This window comes from Trichosurus vulpecula, chromosome 2 (genome assembly GCF_011100635.1).
Source record: "Trichosurus vulpecula isolate mTriVul1 chromosome 2, mTriVul1.pri, whole genome shotgun sequence".
Classification (NCBI taxonomy): domain Eukaryota; kingdom Metazoa; phylum Chordata; class Mammalia; order Diprotodontia; family Phalangeridae; genus Trichosurus; species Trichosurus vulpecula.
The window spans coordinates 90,459,462-90,484,425 of NC_050574.1; the positions used below are offsets into that span (position 1 = coordinate 90,459,462).

The window sequence follows — 24,964 nt, forward strand, 5'->3', positions numbered from 1 at the left end:
AGTCCCACATCAGGCTGCAATTGTATCTTTGGAATTCATCTTTCCTTTTCCTTTGAAAACACCTTTAAAAAGCTGAACTGATAAGAGGTAGAAGAGGCTGCCACGGTAACATGAGCCAAAGGCAGGTGTTGTTTCTTTCTTTTTTTGGCCGGGGGGGGGGGTTCATCCCCAAAAGGACTTGCTTTCTGTATTACCCTTCTAGTGAAAGCAAGAATGAGATCATGATATCTACACTCAATTATGATGTATCTTTTACAATCCTATTCCACTGAATGTAAACATCACTGTACTGAGGTGATAACCAGGAAACCAGCCAAAAGGCAGAAATGAAAGCTTTTATTGTTCATGTCCTTTATACAACGGAGGGCTATCATACAATATGATAGAAAAAGACCTTTAAAGTCCTCTAGTCCAGAGGTTCTTGATGTGTGTAAATATTCTGACAACTGTTTTTTAAAATTAGGCTTTTTTAACAAATAATGAAAATCTTCCTCCCCCACCCCACCTCCTGAAAAGAAAAATAAAAACAAAACCCTTGTAATAAATATGCATAATCCAGCAAAACAAATTCTCATCACTGTGTCCAAAAGAATATGTCTAAATCTGTCAGAGGTGGGTAACACGTTTCATCATGAGCCTCTGAAACCGTGGTTAGCTTCTACTCTCCTGCCTCTCTTCTCAACCCAGAGCCCAGTTCTGGGTTAGTACAGTTGATTATTTTGCTTTTCAACTGTTCTTAGTGATTCATCTACTCTTTCATTAAGTTTGTTTTGGTTAGGACTAATACCTCCCTCAATATGCCCTTCCTCTTAATCCCCCCTTTCTTTTCTGTTTTCCTACTGAGTAAATATACTTCTGTACCCAATTCTGTGTATGTTTTTCTTTGACCAGTTCAGATGAAAGAAAGATTCAAGAGTATCCCACTACACTCTCTCTTCCCTTCCCTTTTGTATACCCTGGTTACATGAGGTAATTCTCACCACTCTTCCTGTCCCTTTCCTTTCTTAAGATCAGAAAAACGTAACAAAATCACTCCCAGACCCTCTGTTTTCTTAGGTTTCCTCTATGGACCCTAACAATGACAGGGTTATGAGGGTACAGTTCATTCTTTAGTCCCTTAGGATTGCTCATTCTTGTCAACTTTTTGTATTTTTCTTGACTCCAGTATTCGTATTTCAAATTTCCACTCCACTCTGATCTTTTCATCAGGAAATGCTTGGAAGTCCTCTATTTCACTAACAATCCATTTCCCCCCGTAGGAGTATACTGTTTTGCTGTGTACTTTATTCTTGGTTATAAACCTCTATTCTTTTGCCTTCTGGAAAAATATTCAAAATTCTGATCTTTTAAATTGGTGGCTGCTATACTGTTTGATCCTGACATTGGCTCCTCTTGGAACCACTGCTTGCGGTATTTTTAATTTGACCTAGAAGCTCTAGATTTTGACTATAATGTTCCTGAGAGTTTTTGTTTTGAGGCCTCTTTCAGGAAGTAACTGGTGGATTTTTTTCTATTTGCACTTTGTACTCTGGTTCTAAGAGGTCAGGGCAGTTTTCTCTTTCCCGAACTATGATGCCTAAGCTATTTTTGGTAAAGGTTTTCAGGTAGTATAACGATTCCTAAATTCTCTCTCCTTGATCTGTTTTTCATGTCAGCTGCTTTTTAAAAATAAGATTGATACCTTATACTTTCTTCTATTTCCCCCAGTCTTTTTTACTTTAATATTTCTTGTCTTCTCATGAAGTCATTCTCTTCCGTTTGACCAATTCTATCTTCCGAGGAGCCTGAAGGCCCTTCATGCTCTTATTTCTTTCCCCCAACTGTGTCCTCTAACACCCGCATTTCATTTATAAAGTCATTTTAGTTCTTTTTAAACTCTTCTTCATCTCACCCAGGAATTCTATTTGAACTTGTGCCCAAACAGTGTTTCTGAGTCTGCTTATTTGATGTTTTGGGAATCATTTCTTCCGGGATTGTGTCTTGAGGGTCCTTGCCCCATAATATCCCTTTATGGTTCATTCTTTTTTTGTTTGCTCATTTTTCCAGATTTCTTTCCTGACTTTGTATTAAAAAGATAAGGCTCTGTATATTAAAGTAAAGTGGTTCTGGAGGGAACGGCTGGGGTGCGAAGCTTCACCCTGTTTTTGGCCTTTTGGGTTCTCCCTTCATCTTTCTTGGAGTATATATGTGACAGTTCAGGCTGGGAGACTGCAAGTTTTTGGTGTATCCAAAACCATCTAACCCATGTGGAAATCTGAGCCCTGTCCACCTAGTCTGAGCTGACAATTTCTAAAAATATGAGTCTGAGAGACACAACTGTTGGCTTATTGGAGCTGGAGTATACTACTACTGGTGTTGACCACTATCAATCAGATGGAAAGCTCTGCAGGTTCAGTGTGACAGTGGCTCCCCTTTGGTCTGTGCTTCCTGCCCTGGTTATTCTGTAGCAAACTTCAGACTAAGCTGGAAGCTGGATGTGAGATCTAAGCAAACTCCCGGAGTGAGAGCCACATAGCTACTGCCTGCTTCTATACTTGATTAGTTCTCAGTCTAGGGCTCTTAACTGCCATTTGCCCTGGACCCACCTCAGCCAGACAAAGAACTCTATGCAGTCTAAAGTGGATCTGTAATCCCACACTGGGTCCTGTTCCCAGGCATTTCTCTGCCAAATCTGGGACCACTTTCATCCCTGGTACAAAGCTACATGGAAACCCTTTGTTGGAAGGCTCCATGGGGGTCTGTACTCCTCTCTAGAACCCTGTCTCCCTCCCTTTTCTCCCTACCCAGCAATCTTACCCCCTAATTTCTCCCCACTATTTCCCAGCCCTCCTCTCTACAGGTCTCCCCCATGTCAATTTGGGCTATAAAAATGACTCACTGTGATTTTTTCTTGAATTTCCCGATCAGGACTTGGTCTGATGCGTTTTCTAGATCTTTGTGGAGTTGTTGTGGGAGAGAGCTCAGCTGTACTACTTCCTTCTACTCCGCCATCTTGGCTGGTCGATAACTGTATTTCAATATAATCGGTTTCCTTTGTAGTATTATGTATTTTATTTTATACATTTAAAAACACTATTTTAAAAAAGGGCATTTAGGCTTTGCCAAACTGCCAAAGGGGTTCACAAGATTAAAAAAGTTAATAATCCCTGATCTAACCCCAAATTCCTCATTTTTCAGAGGAGGGAAATGATGCTCAGAGAGGTGAAGTGACTTGCCAAAATCACACATGCTGCTGTTAACAGTAGAGAACAGAGGTCTCCTAATTAAAAAGTCCAGCATTCTTTCTATTACACCAGGCTTAATTCCTTAAAAAACACAAATAGCCTTTTAATAATCACATGACCTAAGAAATGTTATTATTATCACAATTAATTTTTCATAATTCTCATAATAAGAAAATTTGGGGAAAAATACAGGAGGGATATATTTCCTTGCTTAAGTTGGTGCAATACAATGAAGCATAACATTATCAATCAAAAGATGCACTGACAGTGGCTAATCAAATAAGTAAAAAAATCACTTACATTCCAATATAAATCTCACTATTTTAATACAGAGATATGTGCCACTAGGGAAATTTGCTTCTAAATATGAAAGTTACCAAATACAGTAAACAATGAATGACCAAAAAATTCCCAATATTATAGTTTACTAAGGCTAAAAAGTGAAAAATGTAATAGAAAAATACAGAATATACTAAGAAGAACTCTATGCCACAATGAAAAGCTTAATCGACCATTTATAAGGCACTTAAAAAGGCATTATAGACACTAAGGAATTTATGTGGAATGCTAAAGGAATCTTAAAATTTGATAATAGGTTAGGCTGTTCTTTTAATTCTTTATAGTGATACTATCAGTTTTTACAAGATAAGAACCCTTAAGCAATTTTAAAGTCATTCTATTAAATAGAGAACTAAAAATTAAAGGATAGTAAGAGTTTGTAGCTTGGCTGAGATCAAGATCTATGAATTATCGTGTACATGAAGTGGCAAAAGAAACCTAACATTTTTAAAAAGAAAAGAATCATCCTCACTGTCCTGGTTGGATTATTAATAAGAAAATAACATTGATCAAGCTTACTTCCATTTCTTTCCCTGGAGAAAGTTGACTAAGATTGCCAGATCCACTTGAGTGGGACATCTTCACTGGACATTTAGCTTCATTCTGAATCAACTCTTGGTACTGATTAATTATTCTGAAACATATATGAAAAAATAATTTTTTGCTATTGCTTCAAATGAACTCATTATAGACGCACTGAATGGTAACAAAAATTCCATGAAAATGTTTCTCTGTGAATAGGCATGACCTTGGCAAAATTACTCCATTTTTCAGTTTTTCTGTATATTCTAAATGGTATACAACCAAGTTCCCACATTCACCAAAAATGACCAACGCAGGCCCAATTCATACCAACTAAATTTCCCATAATGACAAAGTAAGCATCTGATCTTTACATGCTAAAAATGGCTTTGGAATCTATTTTGTAGGTTAACCAAAAGCCATCATAAAAGCACGTGTTATTTATAGCCTTTTTAATCCAATTTTTAGCCAGCTAAAATTACTTTTGTTAGATAAAATGATTGAAAACTACCTTCCTACCGAAGGCTTGCTTAGCATTATCCATTCACTAGCTAAAAAAATGAAAGGAAAAAAAGATTACATTTTAGGTATTTGCAGAATCATAATTTTAGATCACTGAAGGATCACAGACTTCATCTAATTCAACACGCTCATTTTATAAATGAGGAAACTGAAGCTCAGAGAGGTGATTTGACTGCCTCAATCTAGGGTGGGGGAACCCATGGCCTCAAGGACACAACGTGGCCTTCTAGGTCCTTCGGTGCAGCCTTTGGACTGAGTCCAAGTCTTACAGAACAAATCCTTTTATTATGGGGATTTCTTCTGTGAAGTTTGGATTGAATCAAAGGGCTGCACTTGAAGGCCTAGAGGGCTACATATGGGCCTCAAGGCCGCAGGTTTCCCCACTCCTGGCCTAAATCATACAGCTAGCTACTAACAGAATAGGGACCAGAAAGAATGTAGATTTTCTGTTCCTGACTGGTAGTGCACTTTGTACTATACCATGAAGATTTATTCCCTTTTGGATTGATTCTGTGCTTTTTCCTCAATAAAAAACAAGCAGAAAACAAGATCTGAATTTTTTACCTTTCAGCGTCAGTCTTTGATCCAATAAGGAACCTGAAGTATCAAAAAAAAATTCACATGAGTCATTTCCTGTAGCAATAAGATGGATAGCTGTGGAAAACTCCAGATCCAGAACTAAACTTCAACAAGTTATAGTAGAAAAATGTAATTCTATGCAAACCATGATTTTTAAAATTACCAGGATAAGGGGCAGCTAGGTGGCAAAGTGAGTAGAGCACCGGCCCTGGAGTCAGGAGGACCTGAGTTCAAATCCTGCCTCAGACACTTGACAAACTTACTAGCTGTGTGACCTTGGTCAAGTCACTTAACCCCAATTGCCCTGCAGTCCCCCCTCAAAAAAAAATTACCAGGATAATATAAAATAGGGTTTTACATTAGATTAGTTATCTAAGGTACCTGAAGGTACCTAAGGTATCTAAGGTATCTGAAGTCAAGTAACTGAGAATAATGTTCAAGGAATTTAGACTCTCAAACTACATGCAGTGAAATTTCCTGAATTGGGGTAAAGCACTCTATCCTGTTTAGCCAGGTAAACCTTTTTAATTGGTTGGCAAACTTTAGCCGCTGATTTCAACCACCAGAACATGTGGCAGGTAACTTCCAAAAGAAATTTCACAATGTTCTGATAATCACATGAGCCCTGTGTTCTGTTGCTTTTCGCCCTCTTTTTGTCTAATACTGCACTCATTTATTTTCTCAAGTTTACCTTCCTAACTCATTTCATTTGCTGTTATACTTAGGTTTTAAAGTTTCAACTAACTATTTCTTTGGAGTCTACATCTCTATGACCTCCTGGTATGTCCACTTTCCTAAAACACATTTTTGGTTAAGTCTTACCATTTGATTTCATTGCCCAGGGAGAAAAATCACGTAACTGAGGTGATTTCACTTACTACAAATTTATGATGCATTATTTCTTTTGGGTCCTTACTTCTGCTTAAAAAGTGAAACTAGAACACTGGTGATGAAACAGAAGAAGAAAGGCTGAGGAAAAGAGTGGTGATGGCACAGATTAAAAAATAAAAAACTGCCATCAGGAAGAAAGATCTTAAAGAGTTTATAAGCCAGGAAGGAGAAAGACTTAAGGTGATGCTGCACCAAAAGAGAAACTGAAATCTAAAGCAGCATAATCTACTTCCTTTCCCCTCCCACTTAAGTTTCCTACAAGTGGATTTTGAGCTCCTGGAGGGCAGGTAGTTTTTGTATGGGTTCCCATTACTTAGCACGGTACTTCGAACAAAGAAGGCACAGTGTTGAATTGAATCTCAACTTGATATATTTTCCACCTCAGGGCTTAATTATTGCCATCACTGTATAAAGGTCCTGCCCCTAGAAAGCTGATAGTCTAATGCTGAAGTACAAGAACAAGCAAATGCCCATAAATACTATGGACAAATAATGTCATGCATCAGTTTCCTCAACTGTAAAGTGGTGGTGGGCCATCAGAGCCAAAGATCTTCAAGATCCCTTCCAGCTTTAATAAATTTAAGAAGTATCAGGGTATGCAGAGAAATCTTTGACTCCAGGAAAATCTTTCTGACTCCTTTCTCCCTAAATATTATATTATATATAGGAAAGGACAGGTTTAGCTATTTCTGAAACTGGTATTTGTAGCCCCAATTTGATATTTAACCTAAATATCACAAAACTTAGCCTATGACTTTCTTTTGGTACTTAGCAATTGAGGATTTGGGGAAAATTTTTGGTTTTGGAAGGACACTAACAAGCTAGAGCACATCCTGAAGGAGGTAACCAAGAGGATAAAGTGGTCCAAATGTTTGCTACACTAGCGGTGGTTAGCCTAGAGAAGACTTATCAGAGATGTTTGGTCCCAGAGGACAGAACTAGAAACAGTGAACAGAAGTTGGAGAGGTAGACTGAGGCTGCTTATATGAACAAACTTCCTGATATCAGAGTTTGCAATAAATGGGATATTCCACTCTAGGAGATGTTGAGTTAGTAATGTTGTAAAGAGGATTTATGCTTTGGGTACAGGGTTGGGCTATTCTGGAGTCCTTTCCAGCTCTGAGATTTTACTCTAATTCTTATCAACTCCCTATCTTATTCCCTACTTTTAGTACCCACTTCAAAAGGTTGCTCTAAGGATCAAATGAAATAATGTATAGTAAAGGACTTTGTACAACTTAAAACCCTAAATAAATGTCTATTATTATATTATTACCTACAGTGACGGTTTCAAAGCTTCCCCCACTCCCATCCCCTTTTCTAAGGTTCTCAAATGCAACCCAAACTCCCAACACTTTTTATCAGATGACTTCTGCACCTACTTCAGAAGACTGAGGCCTTTAGAAATGGACTTCCCTCCTGACTGCTTTCAGATCCTGCACTGGTAGTTATCCCCTTTACCTCCTGCATTTCAATCTTTTTTCTTTCTCCACTCTTCCTTCCCACCTGTCTATAAATTGTGCAACAATTTCCCGATCTTACCAGAATGCTTGCCATTTTGGTCTTCTTTGAGTACAAAGGACAACGACAATGAATGATGATGAACTGCTAAATTTCTTAAGTTTCCTACACATGATCCAAGGTATTCTTTCCTCACTACCTGCTCTCCTCAATCCTTTGTAATACAAAGTCTGCCCAGGAAAAGTAGGTTCTAGTGAACCTGCTTTTTCAAAGGCTGCCTCCTAAATTGCCAAATCCAATGATCATTTTCTCAATTCTTCTCCTCTTAGAAGTCTCTGCATCATTTTGACACTGCTGTTCTTTTTCTATTATTGGAAATTTTCTCCTCTGCTGGATTCTGAGACACCAGACACACCTTATTCTCTATTTCTCCCTGGTAATTCTCAGTATTCTTTTTTCATTACTCCTCCTTATACATAGGTGGATACTACCCCAAGGTTCTGTTTCTTGGACCTCTTCTGGCTGTATACTCTCTCCTTTGACAAAGTCATTTGATATCATGGCTTCAATTATCACTTCTATCTAGATGACTTCCAAACCTATATCATCAACTCTTACTTTCTTCCGAACTTTAGACTCATATCTCCTGAGAAGAACTGCCTAAAATGGGGCTTATTTTGCCTCCCCTAAACTTCCTTTTACTAGTTCTATCATTGCCACCATTATTCACTTAATCTCTATTTTTAAAACATTGGTATTATCTCTGCTTCTTCTTATCCCTTACCTCTCAAACATCCAGTTATTGATTTTACCGTGTAATATCTCCTACATCTGTTCCCGCTTTATTCTCACTGCCAGCACCTTAGTCTAGACTCTAGAGCCTCATTGACACACTTCTGAAGGATTGCAATAGCTTCCTTGCAGGTCTTCCCAGTTCCATCCTCTCCAATATGAAAGATTCTTCATTTTGTTGTCATGATAATCTTCTTTATGCAAGTCACTCCTCTGCTCTCCTGAGTAATGCTCAAACTTTGCTGAGTGGCATTTGAAGCCTTTATAATTTGGTTCTACTCTACTTTTCCAGCTATCAATCAAAATTCTTTCTCTACAGGTCTTCAATATTTTACTTAAACAGGACTATTGTTTCCAAATATGCCTTGCAATCCTCTGCACTCATACTGTTCTCTATATCTGGAATGCTATTCTTTTACACATACTCCCTCTTTCTCCCTCTCCTTTTGAATTCCCACTCATCCTTTAGCAATCGACTCAAATGCCAAATCCAGTGAGAAGTCTTTCCATCTTTCTCACTCTCTTTAGGTGACAACCTTCACCCTTAAACCTAATTCAATAGTACCTGGTTTAGCACTTCTTTAATATAACTGTTATGTCTCATTGTACGTTACTCACTTATGCATGTTATCTCCTAACCTGAATGTAAACTCCAATTTTATCTCCCTCAGTACTTATAAGTAAGTTCTGTATACAACAAATGTTTAATAAATGTTTGTTAAATTTAACTAAACACAAGGATAGGAAATAAATTACCTCTCTGGGCTTTTGCCAAGCCTTAATGTTAAGATATAACTAAAATTTCGTCTTATTTCAAAGCAAAAATTAAAACATCTTATTTGCCAAAATTCCACTTTACAAATAATAAAAGCTCAAGAAGTGTTCACTGCATATTCAGCTGATACATGTGTATTTAAACAGAACTTACTGGGTTGGTGTCATCGGACTCTCAGTTTCTTCATCACTTCGGTAAGTCTGTATTTTCCCATAGTAAAGTGGATTACCAAGTGATTGAAAAATGGTTAGCTTTGTTTTCTGAAACTGATTACCAACTTCACATTCAAACACATAATCTTCTTTTATCTCCTAAAAAAGACAAAATGTCACAATAATGCTCTTCCAAAGCAAGGTATCAATCCAAACTAATAGTAAAACAGGGGAAAAGTTGAGTGGGGACAGAACTGCTGTAACAAATTCTGACTATCCATATATGCCTAAAATGATTTCCTGACCTCATTCTACTGCTCCTCTACCTCCACCCTCCACCCTGCCCCAATGTCTGGTAGGCAAACAGGATAATGGCTCCTATGGCACCTGGCATTTTTTTTTAGTCTTTGCCTAACAATATAAATAACTTACAGGTACTTTTTTATACAATTTATCAACTTGGAAAATACAGTGGAACTTTTAATTCCATGAACCCAACTTAACAGAAATATTATAGATGCATGTAATGGACATACAAAATGCAAAATTTAAATATTAGAAGCATGTGTCCTTTGAAGACAACCCTAATTTTTATTATTTGTAATTTTTTTCTCTACTATACAAAAAGTATATATACTATATGATACACCAATTTCTTGGGATGACCGAATATAGAAACTTCCCACTAAAAAGATCTAGTAACTCCCACTTTTAAGGAATAAGACTAATAATAATGAACTTTTTTCTTCAAGGTTCAATTCTAGAAGACATGTACATCACAAATTTAGACTAAATAGTGAACAGTAGTAACTACCTATACAGTTTTAAAGAAAAACAAAAATCAACATTTAACATCTGGTTTCTAATAAAGTTATCTGTAAGTTATGTAGGAGAATATAATTTTTCTTTCTGGGAGTTCATGACAGCTTACAAAACCAGATGTTCTCAATTACTTTGAAAAAGATAACTCAAGATACTGAGTAGAATTTATTAGGAAAAAAACAGGGGCAGTAATCATGACCTCAGATAAAGTTAAAGCTAAAACAGATTTAATCAAGAGAGGAAAATAGGGAAACTACACTATATGTCCGCCATATTAATCAATATTATTTTAGACTAAAATAACTAGATAGTATAAGGTTGGAATATTGCTACGGTATAGGAAATGATGAGTTGGTGGACTTAGAAAAATAAGGAAAGACTTGGACTTATGAAAGAAGATATTATCCACCCTCAGAGAAACAGAGGACAAACAAGTACAGTATGGTCTTATACAGATGCATATGAATGTATATGTCTATATACGAGTATGATTACAGACATCTAAATATATATAAGTCTATATGTATGTGTATATGAATAGGTACGTGTGTGTGTGTGTGTGTGTGTGTGTGTGTGTGTGTGTGTAGCTGAGCTTAATTGTAGTCTTCTTGGGGGAGTGGGGGTGAGGAGGGGAGGAAGGGGGGGGAAACCAACAAAGTAAAAAGTGCACAGCCGGGAACAAAAGAAAACTTACAAGGAAGCATAAAAAAAGATGGACAGCTCCGAACACAACGTATAGTATTTATCATACAGGCTTTCTTGAAATGGAAATTTATTGCTGTATATTTGGAATCCTCTCTTATGTTCTGCTGTGCACATGGTAACTTTTTTTTCTTTTCTTATTTTCTATTTAAGTTTTAGTATTTAAGTTTGTATGTTTCTTGTATTTAAGTTTTAGTATTTAAATTTAAATAAATTTATAAAAAATTAAAAAGATAACTCTTTATATTTCATAAATTCTGTTCCAGGACATCTTCACTAAACATTAGAAACAGAAATTGGCAGAGGTTTCAATTACTCACATGTGCTGGCCAGACAGTTGGCTGTGAGTCATCAGATTTGATAGACTTTTCCACTTTAGCATACTTTTCCACCTAAAAAGTCAAATTAACAAAACACTGGATCATAGAGCAATGAATAAAAAGGTTTGAAAGAAGGAAAAGAGCTTAAGAAGTTCAGTAATCCCCTTGGCTGCAATTTATAGAAGAACTTTTTAAAATAAGCACAACAGTTCAAGAAGCTATTTAAGATGAATGAAGTAACATTCAACTGTACTATAACAATATAATTTAAAGTGTTTAGAACTTCTCTACATATTCTGGAAAAGTGATTTGCCTTTAAAACAATCCCTACCCCAAATTTCTTACCACTGAATAGTTTTCATGATATTTCTCTCTCTCTCTGCCACTGTGTTCCAACATGTGAAGACTTACAATTTGCGTATTATTAAACTCAACTCCATATTTATATAATTTTTGTTTGAGACCTAAATAACTGTCAAGCTTAATACAGTCCTCAATATTTATTTAAAAAATACATATTTTTGCAGAATTAGTTTCCAGAGAGGCACATAAACTACTGAAAAATAAAATTCACTCTATTACTATCCTCAACATATTTCTTATAACAGTTTTATAAATGAGCATATTAGGAAAAGAGACCAGATAGCATAATGGAAAGAACATTGGATCTAGAGTCTTGGGTCTTGCTCTTTATTATAGGTGAGAGAATTAGAGACCCAAGTTTCAGTTTCACTGGAAAAATGAGCAGTTTAGCTCCTTCTAACTCTAAACCTTATCATTTTCGAAGAGAAAGACACGAGTACTGGTACTGTTTGATAGGATTACTTTACAAAAGGTAATCATCTTCCATTCACTTATGGTTCATAGACAACAAAGCTCTTATCCTTGATTACCCCAAAACTGTCAATTTTAGAGTGTAATCAATCAACTTGAGAGAAAAAGGACACTTACATGTTGTGATTGTGAAAAACTTAATCAGTAATAGAGTAGGGGCTCTGTTTGTATTCTGCCTACTTTGGGAGTTATTTGATTAATCTTAACCTACAAAAAGAGTATATAGTCTTTTCATATCTTAAGCTGTTTCATTCACAACCTCACAACACAGAGTATATATAAAGAATAGCATTTTAAATAAGCAGTTACTTTTTAGAGATTGTTACCATTTACATACAAAGTTCCCCACCCTTCAAATCAGCATTAGCTAAACTTATGTACCTTTTGTAGAAATAAGTTAATTAACTTACATCAACTTCTGAAGGTGTAGTCAAATAACAGGGATTCTGTTTCCACATATCCACACACTAAAAATTAAATAACAGTGTAAGTGTCCTGGAAACTATAACAAGGTAAGGTTATTATTTTATCAATAAGTATTAACTTTTAAAAGAAAATATGCTTACATTTCCTGCTTTAGAAATTTTGAGGTCATACTGCTGGGCTGTTTTTCTTTCTTTTCTTTTCTGCAAGTAATCGAGCAATCTTAGCTGTGGAGGAGCTGTGGAGTGGGACACATCCTGCTGCCGATTCAGGGAAGATCTAGAGTACCTCTTGAAACATCTAAAATGTTTTAAGATTCACAATGAAAAATAATATTGAAAGAAATCTTTAATGGATAGATACAGCACATAGGAGGCACTAAAATTCAGACTGAATAAAACTGCACCTATGAATATTTCCAGGAAAGGTGCTTTGTATACTACCTATTAAAAATTAAAAAAACAAACAAACCCACTAATAGTAGGCTTGCACAGTGTTGCAAAGCAGAAAAAGTGTTATTCAGAAGTAGTTTTTCATTCTCTCCAGCAGCATTAGCATATATTTAATGTTTAAAAAAAGTCTGTATGTAGGAAATGTGTTCAAAAAGAACAATTAACATATTTCTGCTAAGGAAATTAATGTTGGTACCTCTGACAATGTCAGTTAATAACATTTATACTGAACTTTAAGGTTTTCCAAAGCACTTTCTATCTCCTTTTATCCTCACAACTCTGGTTGTACAAGTACAAGCATTCTCAACTTACAGATAAGACTAAGTGATTTGTCCTAGAGCAGAACACTAGTAAATATCAGTGGTGGGACTCAAATTCCATCCACTACATACTAGACAGATGTTAATCTCCGCAAGGCTAGTCAGAACAGAGGCCGTCCTTGGTTGTGGAGTTGTTGAAAAAGTCAGCTACTACTTGGGACATCAACACAAGAAAACCAATAAAAGGTTCTAGCCTTCTGCTTTTGAGACTCATATAGTTTCTTTGAAGGTTTCCAGGCCTCATCACTGTAGTCTCACAGGAGGCTCTTCACACTTCTGTTTGCTAAGGCAGCCTACATACTAAATGAAGTGTCCATTCATTAAAGACTTGCTGTGGACAGAAAAGTGGCTCATTCCATGCATATTTTAAACAGGATGTTTTAAAAACACCAGTTAATAAAATTAGATGAAGCATCTTTATTAGCTGTAAGGAATCATTTTAAATGTTGCTTTAAATTAAGGAAACAAAAGAAAAAACAACAATTCATGAATTCCAGCAGAAGATAAGGCACTTTCCTACCTTTATTTACTAGTTATTTCCAAGGGTATAATTTATAATAATTGTCTTCTTTAATAATTACATTATTTTCCTTGAACTTGCATAATTCAGTGTTGTAAATTATAAAGTAACACTTTAGATAACAGATTTATTTTAAAAAATTACTATTCCCATATACTAGAAGGCTGTGTTATGGTCTTGCATCAGATTTTTCAAGCCATATACTATTTGAATCAGTGCTAAAGAGGCCAACAAAGACAACTGCTTCAGTGTGGGAGAATGAATTATTCATAGTAAATAACACTACCAGTCTTATGGCATGTGTAGAATATAGAGCTGAAACACTAATCAGAATACTGTAATTTAAGATTTTTTTAAAAAAGAATAATTTAATAAACTATTTGGCTTACCAAAAGTAACCATAAAAATCTGAGTTTATCAAATATAATCTATATAGTCTTTGAAGCAGTGACCACTTTAAAGTTTTAAATGTATACTAGTTTATATAAGAACTAAAAAACTAGCATTTTGCTTCATATGTAAACCTTTCTTATCCATTTTATCGTTCAGTTTTTCTCTAGTGGGCTTTCAAACTACTGGAACTGGAAACTTATTCTAAGAGGTCTCAGAGAAATTTTTAATTAATTGCTGGGAATACAAAGGTCAAAACCAAAGCACATGAGCCACGCAGGAGCAAAAACACTATCCATATAGCAAGAGCCTCTGGCAAAAGTTGGGACCACTAGTTATGGTAGAATCTCCTTAGGCCTACATACAATCCTAGTACAAAGATGAGTACCGTTTCATTGGTCGAGTATTCATCTTCTGTTTATTATAGAGCAATCTGTTTGCAGTACAGGTCACAGCTATAGAAGGATCAAGACATAATGGTTCTGCTGTGGCTAAGATAAGCTGGCTCTCCAGTAGAAGTTTGTCTTCCTGAAACACAGATACGTACAATGATAGCACATCTGAGACATTCTGAAACTTTAAAATTATAAATCTAGACTTTTAAGACTTTTAAACACTCCTTGTACCTTTAAACATGTTGTGAGTGAAATGAAATACTTAATTTTAGAATTTTAATACAAGATTTCAAAGATTTGGCAGCATAAAAAGGCTTCCACTAAAACTATAATAATTTGTACAGTTTTATAAAATAGCCATATTATAAGTATTTGTCCTTGGGGCAGCTAGGTGGCGCAGTGAGTACAGCAACGGCCCTGGAGGGGGGAGGACCTGAGTTCAAAGCTGGCCTCAGACACCTGACACACTTACTTGCTGTGTGACCTTGGGCAAGTCACTTGACCCCAATTATCCTGCCTTCCCTCCTAAAAAAAGAAATAGTTTGCCTAGACTTAAAAAAAATAGAAGTATTTGTCCAAAACGAACGATGATGATAGATCACTTTGTTTTCTTTACAGTTAAAGAGACAGGCTCAGGAAAAAGAACTGCTTTATGATGTAACTTCGGCAATTTGGCCAGTGCCTAAGAATTTTATCAAAACTAAGCTAACTAGATTTATCTTGCATAAACTGAAACACTCAGCGTTATTTAAAAAATATGTATATGTGTATGTATATGTACATGTATATATGTAAATGTAAATATGTGCGCGCGCACACACACATACACACACACACACACACACACACACACACACACACACATATCTTCACTGCCATTAAGTAAATGAAGTATTTTGTTGAATCTTTTATTAGAATGGAATCCTGTATTTTTAAAAAGCACTGTGATTCAAAAGTTTTAAATCTAGAACTGACATTTATTAATGCTAATTAGTCATATGGCTAAACAAGTACTTTTGAAAAGAAATAAGCATAGCTTGTTTACGCAGTTATCATTTTGTAATAAACTGTGAAATGAACAGGAAAGTTACTGTTTTCTCTAGGGAAGAAATGTCTAAAAATCCATTAATGCAATGGCTACTGATTTTTTTATAATCACATGTCACAGAAAGAATCATTTAAATTACTATATTGAGTAGTTATTTTCTTTATAGGGGGCTGGATCATTGAGGGATTTCCTGAATGGGATGGAGGCTGGGGTGAAAGAAGGAAATGGACTAACTTAGCTCTAAGGTTTGAGAAATAAGTGATTATTCCTATGACTTAGATTCTACTTGAAAGAGTGTAAAACCAGTATTATCATGAAGTTTAATGAGTTAGAGAATTTTAGATTCCATAATTAAATCTCTAATTTAGAAATTATTCAAGATGGGAAGGTAAATCCAATATGTCCAGAATAATCAAACCCAAAAGAGTCTTTGGACTGTTTCGGAACATGAAATGTGGGGAGGAATTTTGTTTCATAACCTCCAAATATGAATATGTATCAATTAATTCATATGTTTGATGATAATAATTTTTACTTTATGCCTTAAGTGTGTGATCTCTTAGGAAAAAAAAAGAAGTGCTGAACTTACTTGTGTCCATTTATGGTTATCACTTGTTATAGAATGAACATCACAGATTAAAGTCTGGAAAAAAGTAAATAGCACATTTACATAAAAACACATGAGCACAGGAATAAACTATGCAATTAAAACACTAACCTGCAATTAAAACATCAACGTACAATTTAAGAATTTAACAGAAAAATGCTCACCTGCATTGTTGGACGTAAGAGAATATGTCTACTTTGGTAACCTGGAGATTTCATATTCCCAGACTGCCTGTAGTCACGTATTTCTGCTATGACACATCCACAATGAAAAATATTAACCTGTTTAAGAAGAAGACAAAAACATTTTTTGGGGGGAAAATACCACTTTCGTAGAGATGAAATCAAGATTCTGAGGCTGTGGTGAAATGCTTAATAGCACAACACATTTAAACCAAGTTGGTATTTTTTGCCTCATTTAGGAAAAAGAAAATAAAAAACTTGATTTAAGTCCAGATAAAAGATATGAAGATTCAGAGTTTAATAAAAGAGTAAAAGTGCTTATCGTAAAAGTTAAATAGATGTCATAGGTAAGAGAATAAGCTTTCTTTATATTAGTCTAATAAATACCAAAAACTCTGCCAGCAGCAAGAACATTTAAGCTTATGCAAATGCATGTCCCCAAACATTAAATTATGCTCATTTTAGGAACATCTGAAATTATTTTTTGACAGGTGACTGGTAACTAATTGGTGAGGTAAATGTGACAGTGATTTTGGTAGGAAGCACATGACTCAGCCTATTTATGTTAGATTCAGCAAACAGTAATCTATTGTCAACAATATTCACCCTTCTTACAGGAAGGTAAAACCATTCCAGATCCTACAACAAATCAACTTGCCATTGGTAAGGTTTGGTGACTCCTTCCACTTTCTAAAGGCAGTTAGTTGATAGACATTAAATGTAACCTCCCACCAAAGAAAATATGCGACTAATAAAAAGGAGATTTAAAGAGGAAACATTTTTCACCTGAGATTTTTCTAGGAGATCAACCAAAATAGGCGGTAATTCTTCAGCATCCAAGTATTCAAGCAATTCTCCTTCTTCATAAGGCAGGCGAATGGTTTCAGAATCTGAATTTAAAATGAAGTGAAACTGGTGAATAAAGTTAAGGGAAAGTACATTTTCATAATTTAAATGCTCTTTACCCAAAAGGTACATAGCAGACACATAAAAGATCAATGAACATAAAGCTATTAATTTAAAAGGATTCTAAAGTTCCTCTTCAGTTAAGTTACATGAATTAATAGTTTAGCACAGAACCAAAAGGCTCCACTCAGTCAACACTATGCTAGATTATGGAGGATAAAAAGTTTAGATTAGATGTGTTCTCCACTCTCTCAGAGCTTATAGTGTAACAGGAGGATAAAGTACAAATAAATAATGATGAAATACAATGTACTACACACTAGGTCCACTGGAAAGTTACAAGATAAGGTGCCATGGGGGATGGAACACTGTCAATGACTAAAGTGGAGAAAAAGTGGCATTTGGGTTATGCTTAAAGGATGGGAAGAAATTCAACAGAACAAGAGAAAAGAGCAGCCTAACAAGGGCAGTTAAGACCATATGAAGAAAGCCATGCAAATAACAGTTCAAATGTTGTTGCTGGGGTTTTTTTTGCAGGGGGGGGGGCGCGCGGCGGGGTGGTGGTGGTGGTGGTGGTGGAGTGGAGAAGAATTTACTTAGCAGGCCATAGGGAGTTACTGAACATTTTGGAAGAGAAATGGCACAACCCAGAAATATATGTAAGAAAAATTAAACTGGTATAATGGCTGGTGGGGGAGCAGAGGGGGTAGGGTAGTAAGGAATGGAGTGTAATAAATTCCTCTATTAGGATGGCGGCAATGGAATAAAGGGCAAGGAATGAATGATAAACTGCACAAAAGTATGGGGCAAGGGAAAAAAGGTAAGGACAAAATCTCTTAGGAAATATCTGATCAACAGGTGTGAGATCAATTTTGTCACAATCAATACCAATTCAAGAGAATTATTAACATAAAACACAATATAAATTCTAGGTAACTGCCTACTGGTTAAAAAGAAGTCAATAATCTCAATGGCTTTTACGCTCCTTAGGACAGGCTATGATATATATCTTACATAAGCACCCTTAACATCTACTGAATTAAGCACAGGAAAATTCCAATCAAACAAAGGGGCTGACAGCTCCCTGAATTTCATCATAATAAAACTTGAATTATATTTATGACTTCATATTTCATCTACAAAACGGCCATTCATAACAGAATTCTCTTGGTACCACAACTGCAAAAGGAATTCGAAATCAGTACAAAACGAAAACATTTTTTGGCACAATTCCCACGTATGTTCTAAAAATAACCCACACCTTAATATTCAACACACTAAAACTGATTATGTAATCTATGACCTATATTTTTAAAAAATGTCTAAACTCATGCAAATTTCTTTACTAGTCCTAGAGTTGTGGAGGTGAACCTGAGTTTTCAAGAGCTACACCAATAGACTATAAGTTCTGACAGGTCATACTGAACTAGAAGACTTCTGAGTACAAGTCCAGTGACAAAAGCTAAAAGCCAAGTGATGCATACATATAGTATTTACCTGAACCATTCTTTCCCCTGAGCATCAGAGAATAGCCCTCATTTCCTGGGTATAGGTTGACTACCAGACAGGAGAGTGTTTCTTGCATAACAAGTTTCTCTAGCAAGTTCACATTTCGTCTCAGCTTCTGCTTTAAAAGTAGACAGAGCTCATGAAAATAATCATTAAAACTATTTGATTAATAAAGCACTCTTCTAGAAAAATGAATCTAAGATTACTTACTGGAACATTCAATAGTTAGTTAAATATGATTCCTAGAGTAACTAACTCTGTAAGTAAGGCAGAGTATAAGCAAAGAGGTGCTCAGGGACACTTTTCATGTCAATAAAGCAACACGTTCTTCAAAGAGAATTTGGGTCAGTATAAATCTGAATGACCTTTTTTAATGGAAATCAGCACTACTGCAAAGACATTTATTTTCTACTGAAATTCACTATATGAAAAATATCCTGGGTTTTAGTCCAGTGTTATTTTTTTTCTTTCCCCAAATTGCAAAAGATATAACAAAACACTTTCTTTGAATTATTTAGAAGTAGCTAGTTCTGATGATTTTCTGTACCTCTTGCATTATTTTCTTAGCCTTCAGAGTCAATGAGAATCAAATTGCTCTTCACCCCATTAAAAAAAATTGCAAGAGCTATTTTAAATTGTCACCAGTATTTTATCTTAGAAATAAACATATTCAAGAGCAAAACCAACATAATTATTTTTATTGGATTTTTATGCTTAGGAAAGGTATTAATCTAGGTCAAAAATCTGAGATGATCAGAAACACCATTTTCAACTACAGGATGATCAACTACCAAATATCTGTGAGAATTTTACATCCTGAAAACTTAAGAAAAACAAGAACTTTCTTTTTGAAAGAAACAAATTATTTTTGGTTTTAACTATCTTAAGTTTTTAGTAGAACCTCTGGGAAATAAAACCATACAATTATTAACTTCTATGCTTCTGTGCAACATAGAGGGAATTCCTAGTAGTCTAGCATGGAACTGAGTTGAACAAATACCTTCCTGAGAAAGCAAGTTGATTCCTGTGTATAGTCTCTAGATATAGTCTTAGAAAAGCACAGGCCTAGGGAATCTGGCCCCAAACAGACCTAGCTAGATTACCTACTAGTTGGATTAACCATTTCTAGTGCCTATATTTTAATTCTCTTATCTTTTTTATACTTAAAAAAAAAAGTTAAAGCTAATCTTTCTGACCATCTGCTCACTTTTAAGATGATCAATTACTAATTTACCTTTGGATTCAAATGATTTTCTAAATGCGCAGGAATCACCTTAGGAGTCAACTACTTTCCAGTGAAAAAAGCTTAAGGAAATGGTTTGGTAAACTTTCTTACTTTGATCCTATGGTTTTAGTTCTTAATTTTCTGCTATATGCTTCTATATTCCTAGAACTACAACCTTCCTGATGTTTGCCAGCCCTAAGTACTTAGGGCCAGGATGATAAGGTCTTTAAAATAGCCTACACAACCAGGTTGAAATTTACCTTGAAAACACTATGTTACAGCTGGAGGGAAGGGTACCTCTTAACAAAGTTAAAAATTAAAAGGTCATTACTTGTATAATTTTACTCTTCCAATTTCATATTGGTATAATGCCAAATGAAGAAAAATTCTACTTACCTTTATCTCAGGCTCTTTCTCACATTCTTCTATATATAAGTCATATAGCTTCTGGAATACAGATTTCCTTAAAAATAATAAAAAAGAATTTATAAAATTAATGTAACTATGACAATGATTATAAAACATCTGATGCTAAGTAAACTATGCAATGAAAATTTTTAAGTGTACAAACCTTCCACTAGATAAATATTTCCGTTTAGGAGGTCTCTGACGGGCACTTTCAATCACATACTGAAAAAAAGAAGTCTGTGAAAACACTGATTTCTTTTGTTAAGATTGAAACAATTATGTGAAATTACAAATGCATCTCAACAAACTTACCATAAATGTGCAAATTTCTGATATATGTTTAATTATGCCTTATTTTCAAAAAAGTCTACAATTTGCTATAGTACAATATTGTCACTAATATTTAAATTACAGTAGTAATTGGCAACAAAATTATTTTATAAAAATATGATGTAAGAAATACTTCATAACTTCCAGTTACCATCTATTTCATTGCTAGAAAGTTGTCTTAACTTTTCTGAGCTTTATTAGAATATTCATGATCTATTCATTTAGAAATTAAGATATTCAACTGCTAACATTCTTCTTAATTTCCATTATTTTCTCATCATAATTTTTAATTCAATTCAACGAATCTGTGTGGGTTACTACGTAAAACGTAAATGATTAGAAAAACCAAGTAAGAAATAGAAGACTTGTAACGATTGTAAAACCTACCTTACTAAGCTTTCACTGTCCTTGTTTGAAGGTTTCCTTCCACAGTAGGTCTTAAATTATATCATGTCTAGATTCTAACTGTATCCTAAGTTTTTCCCAAAAAAACATACCTACTTGAAAATGACTCCAACACAGATCGTACATAACAGTTATGAATAAGAAATGCATTCTTAGCCAAACACAGGATAGAAGCAATTATGAAAGTTAAAACAGAGAGTGGTGGTGATTGTATGAAAAGCTTCTACACAAGCAAAATGAATGCACTATTATATTAAATTTCTCTGAAAAGTTTGATATCTGTTAATAGCTACACATACACACTACCAAGTGTCATTATTACCCAGTAGTTAAATGGACAATGAATTTGAACAAAAGGTTCTTCAAAAGTAACTGAAAACTATTAACAAACATATGAAAGAATATTCCAAAACACTAATAAAATACAAATCAAACAACTCTGAGGTATTACCTCACAGCCTGCAAATTGGCAAGGATGACAAAAGAAAGGAATAGGAAATGTGGGAAGCCAGGCATACAAATGCATTGTTGGTGAAGCTGCTAATCAGTAGAACCATACTTTGGAAAGCAATTTAGAATTATCTAAGTAGAGTGACTAAAATGCCCATGCCTTCTGACCTAGAGATTATATTATTAGGTTTTTACCTCAAAGAGGCCATGGATAATTAGAAAGTCCCCATATTCATCAAACTATTTACAGCAGCATTTTTTAGGGATAGCAAAAATTTGGAAATGAAGTATATGCCCATCAATTGGGAAATGTCTAAACAAATTGTGGTATATGAATGTAATGGGATATTACTGTGCTGGAAGAAATTATGTATGTGATGAAGGCAGAGAATCAGGGAAAGATCTATATGAACTGATGCAAAGGGAAGTAAGCAGAGCCAAGAAAAAAAAATATGACTACAACACTGTAAATGAAAAGAGAAATCGTTAAAAATAAAACAACAACAAAAAAAAAAACAAAAGTGAATGTGGCAAAATTAAAAAACAAGGATGACTTGAAAAAAGAGTTACGAGAAGACATCACTCATTCTACCTCTTTGGTGAGGTGAAAAATCCACAAGTGTTGTACACAGTACATGTTTTCAGACTTTTTTTTTAAATGCATTGATTAGTTATGCTTATTTTTATATTTGTTATATGGAATGGCTCTCTGAGGGGAAAGAAAAAGGATTTTGGAGGAAAGTGTAGTGATGTAAAAAACAACAAAACACATCCATAAAAACTTTTTTTAAAAAGGAAGGAAAATGAACCAACCAATACAATTCACCTGAAGCAAAATTGCTTAAATAACAAAATTTTAAGTTATTTCTTACCTCTGCACGATCCAAAGCTAATTCTAAAGCTTGTTGCTGTAAAATGATTTGAAAAAAATTTGCTTGTGAATATTTTAACAATAAACAATGTAATAAACATTTAAGTGAAAGACTGCTTAATCTAACATTCATTCCTAGTTTTAGTTTTTTTTTTTTTGGTGATCCAAGAATTGTATTAAATTTACCACCACCCCTTATCCAGCTCAAATATCTATCCTAGTTAGAAAGTTAGAAAGTTTTTCAAATGAAAAACAAAATCTAATTTTTCAAAATTTATCTTAAAGTATACTTTATTTGTTCTAGGAATGAATAAAAACATGTCAGTGAGTGCCAACAAGGATAAAAGAAACTGCCCACAAAGTTACATATTTGCTATCACCATGAACACCTAAGGCTGTTGTTTCTAAGTATCATTTGAATACAAGAAAGGAAGGAGAAGACTAACATCTGTGTCTTTATAACTAGACTAACAAAGTCTCATAAATGTTCTCTTTCTAGTCCCATAGTAATGGATGAAGCTAAAATATTTTAAAATAGCATAATCTTTAACTCATATGCAAAGAGAACAAATTACAGATTTAGGTCTGCAGACCTCATTCCTAGACTAATTTCATTTAAAAATTTTTATGAGAGGCAGCTAGGTGGCGTAGTGAGTAGAGCACTAGCCCTGGAGTCAGGAGGACCTGAGTGCAAATTTGGCTTCACACTTGACATACTAGTTGTGTGACCTTGGGCAAGTCACTTAACCCCAATTGCCCTGCCTGCCCCCCGCAAAAGAAAAAAAAAAGCACATAAAAATTTTTTTATAAGCCAGGTTATCTTCAGCTTTGTAGGCTACTATAACACATCCTCTAAAGTTATATGGAGAAAAAAACTTATCTACTGACTCACCCTCTACGATAAAATCAAATTCTCCCAATTCTAGGGAAACCCATGTAATGTTTCTGAACCCTGGTGATATTCCATATTTTTAATAATTGCAATTAGGGCTATAATCCAAAGGTAACGTTTATAGGAATACACATTATCAAACAACTAACCGTAATAAATCTCAAATACTTTGAAAGCCAACATGACTTTGAAAGGGCGAGGTTTTTATACTTTAAAAAATGGTTACAAAGAGTAAAAACTCCTACTGAAACTTCATAGTTTTATTAAGAATATGAATCGGGATCCTTATCTACAGAAAATTTTAAATGAAATCACATTTTTCTAAGTTTCCTCAAAAGTGACTGCTGTTCAGTCATATCCAACTCTTCGTGACCCTGTACTGTCCGTGGGGTTTTCTTGTCAAACATTAAATTTGCCATTTTCTTCTCCAGTGGATTAAAGCAAACAGGTTACTGACTTGCCCAGGGTCATACACCTATTAAGTGTCTGAAGCCTAATTTGAATTTAGGTCTTCCTGATTCCAGGGATAGCCCTCTAACCACGGAGCCACCTGACGTACAAATGCTTAATGAGCAAGCATGCTATCACTGAAACTTTACTGAAATGAGAGGAAACTTGAGTTTTAATCTCCCACTAGTACTGAATAGCTGCATTACCAAGCTTTACTTCTAGGCCTCAGTTTCCTCATCTGTAAAAATGGAGATAATGCTGCTTATGTGAGATGCTCTGCTGCTTCATGTTTTGTTTTCCTTAAAGAACTTTGTGAAGGTTGATAATTATTATGCTTTGCTTTAGTATTTTTGGCCATAAGATTCAAATGTAACTTTATATATAAAAATTTACAAACCTAAGTTCCAGCATTTGAAACAAAAGACTTTAACCTCGCTTAACATGATCTTTCTAAGAATCTCATATTACATGTGATATCAACTAGAAAGGCAAAAGAGCAAATCTACCTAGTGAGATGTAAGCATGTGCAATATTTATTGGTCACCTCCTTCACATATCCACTTGACTGGAGTGAAACAGTTATTGCTGTTATACCTTTGGACAGTTTCATTTTCTTTTTACTTTTTCAATGGTCTTTAGAAAGTTTTAAATTAGGAAATGTGAATGCTTACCCTCGAGTGAATTCCCCATGAAGCTACTGAGGTGATCAGTTAACCCAATAGAATACGCTTCTTAATATTTCCTGTGTTTGGGTTCCTTGCCCTTGAAGGGCATACAATGGAAACTTACTTCCAAAAAAGGTCAAATATATACTTACATACTAAGTATGACTGCTAAGAGGAGCTAGTTGGGCAGAAGAAATGCATCAGGTTAAACATTTGGTTCAAGTTAACAGAAATTAAAGACTACATGTGGCTAGAAACTTTCCTATTCCTGTTATGTATAAAAAGTAAGTGCTTAACTTTTTAGTATATGCCAAAGACCCAGAAAAGAAAAAAAAAAGGTGTCTGTAATATAGATATGTTAATCATAAGGTAGAGAACTTGCACATGATTACTAAAGTACTTTCAGACTAGATTAGGCTACTTAAAAGCACTTTGATGCAATTTCTTTTGTCACACAAAAAAACTTGCTGCCATGCTCACAGAGAACATACATTTTAAGACACGTGTAATATCAGTTAAGTTGGGACTTTTTTACTGTTTTAGAATGATAAATTGTCTTTGATTGAGCCTTACCAGGTGCA

The 24,964-nt window shown here is 34.9% G+C and overlaps 1 protein-coding gene across 8 annotated transcripts in view; it reads right to left on the reverse strand.

Moving 5' to 3' along the window:
* SUPT20H (SPT20 homolog, SAGA complex component) overlaps positions 1-24,964 on the reverse strand; it is a 46,524-nt gene that overhangs the window by 15,535 nt on the left and 6,025 nt on the right. For 7 of the 8 annotated variants that reach the window (XR_005009512.1, XM_036742867.1, XM_036742870.1 and 4 more), the window contains exons 3-17: positions 22,378-22,413; positions 20,484-20,542; positions 20,309-20,375; positions 18,676-18,805; positions 17,059-17,162; positions 16,255-16,371; positions 16,073-16,126; positions 14,429-14,568; positions 12,502-12,658; positions 12,346-12,402; positions 11,102-11,173; positions 9,259-9,416; positions 5,172-5,204; positions 4,083-4,197; positions 2,879-3,007 (exon numbers count right to left, since the gene is read on the reverse strand). Coding sequence is in view for 7 of the 8 variants with exons in the window: in XM_036742867.1 (XP_036598762.1) it covers positions 2,879-3,007; positions 4,083-4,197; positions 5,172-5,204; positions 9,259-9,416; positions 11,102-11,173; positions 12,346-12,402; positions 12,502-12,658; positions 14,429-14,568; positions 16,073-16,126; positions 16,255-16,371; positions 17,059-17,162; positions 18,676-18,805; positions 20,309-20,375; positions 20,484-20,542; positions 22,378-22,413 (1,428 nt within the window). In the remaining variant the exon portion in view is untranslated. The remainder of the gene's footprint in view (positions 1-2,878; positions 3,008-4,082; positions 4,198-5,171; positions 5,205-9,258; positions 9,417-11,101; positions 11,174-12,345; positions 12,403-12,501; positions 12,659-14,428; positions 14,569-16,072; positions 16,127-16,254; positions 16,372-17,058; positions 17,163-18,675; positions 18,806-20,308; positions 20,376-20,483; positions 20,543-22,377; positions 22,414-24,964) is intronic. The other variant, XM_036742868.1, reaches the window with a different exon arrangement.